A 7054-nucleotide genomic window follows, 5' to 3' on the forward strand; every position below is an offset into this window, starting at 1 on the left:
AAAACTCAAAACAGCAACAAGTTGGTTTATGTTGCATATCTGTGCGATTAAGCATAACCTAAAATAAATACAAAAATGCATGAAAAGAGATTACAGAAATCTCTTTAAACTTATCTAGAAGAAACTTCTGAGACAATTTGGATTCCTTCAACAATTACACTATGGAAGCATCATGCTCTCTATCAACAATGACATGAACAACTTTAGATTGTCAAATGTGTGCAAAATGCTCCAACATGGGTTAGACAGATGACTAGGAACAAACAAAATATTTATCCTTTGTTAGCCAGAAATTTGCATATCATGCTAAAATGATCAATCCTTGCACATATTCATCAACAGTAACACAGATATAACAATTTTGGAGAAGGTTTTTTCCCCAAGTGACAAAAATGGGGTTCGAGATACCTCTGTACATATAGTGAATTAAGGATTACAATTTCATGATACTAAATTGCAATAGAACATCTTAGCCTTTAAATATTTTCAATAACACTTGAAGATATATTATATTGGAACTTGGAAGGGAACCACATTCACAGCACTCAGCGGTAATTCAGATCCCATTTAAGTATTTAACTAATTATGTATGTAAATCAAACAGTGAAAGATCAAAAAAGAGGTAAATATAGTAAATGGTAACAGTGAAACTCACAGCTTTAAAGCATGGACTATGATGCTTCCACCAGACCCACCTCCTCCTTCATAACCTCCATTACCACCTTCTGCACTTACATATCCATCCACCTGCAGTGAATCCTTGACTTTTAGCATGATTCGGCCTCCACCATCACCTCCGTTTTGTTTTTCAGCTGATGTGCTGCCTCCCTTGCTCCCATAACTCCATGGTTCAGACAAACTTGACCAGGCATAGACATCGCCACCCCAATTTGTCTTGTTACTTTTTATACATGAAGCACCACGGCCCCCATGCCCTCCACCAGCTCCATCATGGCCAATAGGGGTGCCACTTGTCTGGGCAGGTGGTGACCCACCTAAAGAAGTTGTGTTTATCGTTGAATGGTTGTCTAAGGTAATATTGGCAGCATCAAAAGAAATGGAACCTGAAAAAACCCCTGCATATGCACCAACTTTAATATTTCCTGACACATTAACAGTAACTGAACAGCCTTTAACTGGGCATATGATTGAAACATGAGGCGAAATCTCCAAATTTCCCTTTCCAAATATACAAAGATCATCATCTAAATGCAAACTTGAATTTAATAGGCATGTTTCATCCAGCGAGCCAACGCCTTTTAAGTCCTCACAAGACCCCGAATTCTCTATAGAGGCTAAACAGGAAGACTTTCCATCATCATAAACCAGGCTTCTATGATATTTCTCATTCAGAAGCAAAAAATCGCGTGAAAAGTTTTGTGGAGTTAAGCCCTTGACACCACAATGATCAAGACTAAGAAAAAGCAAGAATATGAATAAATGTCCTGCATGAATATCCCAACATAAGAACCAAACTTCAGTACTGAATGCATGACCATTCACAAAAATATAAGGCATTCCAGGAAACTGACCATCTCCCTACCATGCCGACAGAAATGCATATAAGTTCTGGTCGCCATTCACATATTACTTTTGCCCATTTGTCAATGCAAAATATAGCTTCCAAGCATAGAGAATAGTTTGAATGATTGGGCCTTAGCACAACACTTGCACAAGTTCTTATGCCTTCTGCTTCAAGATACTGTTGGAGAAAAGTGTACATGTCACCTTCTGTAAGAATTGTTAACTAGGAAGCAAGCTCAAATGAAACAGCATGCTATATACGCATAATTTGTTGATTATCAAAGAGCTTGGGTATATATCATAATAAATCAGATAGAATTTGAATGATCCAAAAAAAGAATATAACATAGTTTCACACAATCTACAAGTGTATAATGTGCTATCTCCTTCAAGGTACCATTATTACAGAAACACCATCAAGAAATCATATTCCTTGAAGAAATTTAATTTTAGAAAGGAATACTAAACTTTTTGTGCCTTTTAGGTCCATGGCTACAACAATACACGTGATCAATGATAGCAAAGAATAATACTTCATAACTCCAACAGACAAATGATAACGTTATGTTTACCAGAAACTTAAAAATGGAAAAAAAAAAAAGTTGAATGATGCAATAACATAAATATAGATTGAGAAAACATTAACTGATGTGTCACTTTGCTTGCCTATATAGCAAATTTGATAATGAGCTTAATTATCAGCCTTAATTATTTCTAAGGCCAAAATATTTCATGATATGATGATGATTTTATGACTCGAGATCTTTTACAATAAATCATGAAAAAGCCGTGAAATGCCCTTAGTATGATGAAATCAATCCTAGAAATCCATAATACTACAAATATTTGATAACATACTTGTAGAAGGAGCAAAAACTACAGGTAGAATTGGGCAAATGTCACAATATATATCGGAATTGATGTTAGGAGGACCTACAATAGCTGAAAGGGGAAGAACAAAGAGAAGAAGAGACACTTGCATTGACGAGAGAGACTGAGAGTGAGAGAGACAAAAACAATCTACTCAATCTGACCATGAACTTCCCTTGTCATAATGAAGTAGACTAGGCTAAATGCCTTGGTTGTCTTGACCAACAAAGTTTGTCTTAACTATATCATTATGAGGAGACATGATATGACACAGTTTAAGAACATTAAAAGATTCAATTTTGTTTGCCAACCCTTAATGAAATGCTACCACAAAACTGGCCAAGCAATTTTTGGCAATAAAGAGACATGCCAGGAAACCTAAGTCCGATTGGAATGTAGGAAGATCTATCATACTGCTTACAAAGCATAAGCTCACGCTATCATAGAGCAAAATTGCAGCTTACCTTAAACTCTAAGAAACACCTACATTTACCTTGAAGTGTTTGAGTGACCAGACATGCCCGATGGGAAGTCAGCCATCAATCAAGTACATGAAGGCCAAATTGCAAGATTAACACATGAATCACAACATAAAGAAAGGAATGTTGCTAATGAGACATAAAGCAATTAAAAATTTTAATAAGGGGCCTGAAAGCATCCATTAAATGTCATTGATAAGGCACAATCCCACTCTGCCACAAGGATAAATTACTAGCTTCCCAGTCTGGTACTTAATATTAAAGTCTCTCCATCAATAAAATCAACAAATGGGACAAATCTAGATGTACGATCGGTAAATAGTAATTTGAGCAATATGTGGTCAAAAATAAGCTCCACATCTTAAAATACATTAAGCTTAGGATCTTTCTTCTACTAAACATATTAATCAAGGTTGATGAGATGTCCATAAACGCCAATGGCATACATTCCTATCAGAAAAATTAGTGAAACATAGTTTTTTGCTCAACATCTTGCTCAAAACTTCCCCTATTTCCTCTACTTCTTCCTGTCTTCCTTTCCTTTTATTTCTTCTTCATTAATATATAGATATACATATTTCTATATATTGTGGGAAAGCCCCAGAGTCCAGCAGACATGTTGGACTCTGGAGTCTCCCATATATCGTGAAGGTAACTAGGAGTCTCCTGCGTGCGGGGCTTGAAAACTCCAATACTACAAGAAAGGAATGTTGCATATGAGACATAAAGCAACTACAAATTTAAGTAATGAGTCCAAATGGATCTATTAAATGTCATTAATACGTCACATCCTACTCTGCCACGAGGAGGAATTACTAGCTTCCAGTTTGCTACTTACTAGTATAGTCTCTCCATTGATTAAAATCAACAAGTTGGGCAGATCTAGAAGTATAGTGACTAAATAGTAATTTGAGCAATATGTGGGAATATGTTAAGGGTAGGATCTATCTTCTACTAAACATATTAATCAAGGTTGATGTCTTGATGAGATACCTGTAAAATAGCATCTGCACCCATGGCATTCATTTCTGTCAGAAAAATAGTGAAACATACTTTTTTGCTCCAAGACAAGCTCAAAATTTTACCCTATTTCCTCTACTTCTTCATGTCTTCCTTTTCTTTTATTTCTTCTTCATTTATACGCGCGCGCACACAGACATATGTTTCTACATATAATGGGAAAGCCCCAGAGTCCAGCACACATGTGTTGAACTCTGGAGTCTCCCATATATTGCGAAGGTAACTAAGAGTCCAGCACGTGTTGGACTCAAAAACTCCAATGCTACGCCTTTAAAATTAAAAGTTGGGATCCGATGCCTGCTGGACCCGGAATACAGTAGTTTAATATCAACAACAAGCATCAAGAAAATAGGAAAGAATATATGTCTAACTTTATATTTGGGGCTAGATTATCTCCTTGGAGGAAATCCTTGCACATGCATAGCACGTGGTAGACTCTTAGTGTGTGTGTAAAGCTCCTTCTCATAGTTCTTCACTCACTCGGAGAAGCTTCCCATGGACTTGGCTTAAAGAAGAACAGCTCAGTACAATGTTGATTCATATGATGCAATAGCATGGTGCTCATAAGGTCAGGGAATGGTAAAAATTCATGCCAACCTGTGCTGTCACATACATGGTCATGCTATTGCATGCTGAACCAGCACTACATCACACATTAGCATGGACCAATACAGGGAACCAAAATATTTGCCACGAGCACTAGCTCATGGTTGGGCATCCAACCAGCATGGCATGGAATGGAAAAATACATCCGGTACTAGCCCATGACTAAAGCTAAGCATAGCATGCAATCCTTTTATTGTTCTGGAGAAGAGAAGAGGCCTTCTATATATGAGCGAACCTCCACCACCTCTTATTAAACCATCCAATATGGAACTAAATCAAAACTTTCACCACATGAAGCAAAAGCAAAACAGATGGAGATTCTGGGATTTTAAAGTTCCAAGGTTTTCCTATTCTCTTTTGTCTTGTTTTCCATAACTTTGTTGGGTGGTTAATACTAATGTGTTTCATTTTCTTTTTAAAATCAAGATTGTATAGCTGTCCGTGCCGCTTTGTACTGCCCATACTGAACTATACTCGTCAGGCACAATCGAGAAAAAAGCAATATGTGAAATTAAATGGTTCACATTACTACAGTTTGCCTTAATAGGCTAGTGAAGTATGTCTCATTTAAGACTAGTTTCCATGTAACAACACCTAAGTCCTTGCCTTATAAGTCAATGCCCCTTGTTTCTTCTTCTAGTGGACTCCACAAACTTATCTTCTTATTACCCCAAGTATCATAGAAGTTACATGAGATAAATATAGTTCTTTTTTATCTTCCATTTGATTTTACTATGTTCATTGTCATAAAAATTAACTTAGATAATTTGTCTTCTTATTTCTCTATTTTTTTTTCAACTTATGTGGGTGCTCTCAAAAAACAACATAGGAGACAAATCCCAAGACCCTTCTTGCCACAGCCCAACTACCAACATAGATTTTGTCAATTACTAACTTATTTGGCAGTCCCTCTAAAATTTGTTAAATAAACTTATGCAACATTGTGCAATTATGGTCCTCTCTTCCTAATCTTAGTTGGAGACTTGCATAGTAAATATACAGAGTTTCAACTAAGCAAGCGTGATAAAATCAGATGCATATCAACTGCATCAAGAAACATCAAATTGGAGCATGCAACGCGAGTTAATTATCAAAATTGAAATTGGTATGAAGAAAACGCCTCGCTTCAATTAAAATCTCCTTAATTAACTACCAATCAGGACGCTAAATAATATTCCACAGACCATCATATCAGTCACACCTGAACTAATAGATTACATTAAAACCTTCAATTCAAGAACAACACGCACTGCACGAGATGACCTCTTCAATTAATCTCAAGATCAAGATTAAATCAACCAAAACAGCAAAACTTCAAGAGATTGATCAAATCGCATCAAGATTTCAAGATTTCATGGAAATCGTAGCAGAGCTCTAAACTAGTTTCGAGAAATTCAAAAACGAAAAAAAATGCGATCAAAAATTCGAGAACAGGCATGAATCATGGGAAAAATCTAGTTACAAGAAACTCGGAAACAAAGGAAAGAAAAGAAAAAAAGAAAATGCGATCAAAGATTCGAAAACAGGCATAAACCACAGGACACCGACGTGATCTGCATTTAATTAACGATCAGAAACGACCAAGAAAGCGAGACTGATTGACGAAACAACGTCAAGAAAGGGACTACCTCTCGATCCCAGATCACGAAAGATGCTAGCTAAACCCTAGAATTCTCCCCTTTACTAAATTCCCCCAGCCTTCTCGTCGCCTCCTTTCAGTCCCCTTTCACTCTATCAACCCCTTTTCTTGATTTCTTTTTCTCGTTTTTCAATCTTTCTTCGCCTCTCTCTCTCTCTCTCCATTCTATATAATCCTCGCCAAGTCTCGACAAGTCCGACTGCGCTCGCTGTGCTGGAGACCCGCTTTCGCTTTCAAGACGGCTTGCATCTTACGTACGTTCCCATACAAATTCTATGCGGTACGAGAATCTTCTACGCCCCCTTGTGCACGTGGCGCCACCTACCCTCGCATCCGTCGTAATCCATGAAAAGCGACGTCGTTACGACCCAAGTTATTGACGGTAGATGAATTCTCGCATAGAATTTTGTATGCGGACGTCTCAGACCCGACGGGGTGTCCGGATTTCGCTTCCCCTGTGCTCTAGGAGTGGAGTGGTTAGAAATATCCTTCAATTTCGGGAAAATGTCGAAGCTGCCCTTCCCCATTCCTTCGTCTCCCCCTTTTTTTTCTCTTTTTTTTTTTATATTCCGTACGAACTCGGCCCGTTGCGCCCAGCTGTAAGCTCACACCGCTTCTTGACTTCCAAGGCATGGAGAGCGAGAGTTTAGCCCGGCGGTTCCTTTAAAATATGACACCGTTCATAGCTGTCCGTTAGATAGTAACAGCGACTGACGAATGAGATGCTTATCTTCTACCGTTAGATCAAGATCTGATGGTTTCCAGTCAGTTTTTGAACAGGCAAAATTGCTTATTCAGTTAGTATTCGATGGAATCGACGGAAGAAGGGAAAAATGTTGAGATTTGGTATCCAAAAAAAAAAACATAAACACCACTTCCCGGGACTCCCTTCGTTACACACGTAGAGTTGTCTATT

General features: G+C 37.8%; 1 protein-coding gene across 3 annotated transcripts in view; it reads right to left on the bottom strand.

Annotated features, from left to right (window-relative positions):
• LOC103703579 (MraZ) overlaps positions 1–6324 on the bottom strand; it is a 49669-nt gene extending 43345 nt beyond the window's left edge. For 2 of the 3 annotated variants that reach the window (XM_088718784.2, XM_039119414.3), the window contains exons 1-3: positions 6128–6280; positions 1544–1702; positions 656–1445 (exon numbers count right to left, since the gene is read on the bottom strand). In XM_088718784.2, coding sequence (XP_088574910.1) covers positions 656–1445; positions 1544–1580 — 827 coding nt within the window. In that variant the 5' untranslated portion in view covers positions 1581–1702; positions 6128–6280. Of the gene's footprint in view, positions 1–655; positions 1446–1532; positions 1703–6127 lie in introns of all 3 variants that reach the window. The other variant, XM_088718785.2, reaches the window with a different exon arrangement.
• Positions 6325–7054: the final 730 nt, after the last annotated feature.

This window comes from Phoenix dactylifera, chromosome 3 (assembly GCF_051530095.1).
Source record: "Phoenix dactylifera cultivar Ajwa chromosome 3, Ajwa_hap1_PhDact_Kaust_v1.1, whole genome shotgun sequence".
Classification (NCBI taxonomy): Eukaryota; Viridiplantae; Streptophyta; class Magnoliopsida; order Arecales; family Arecaceae; genus Phoenix; species Phoenix dactylifera.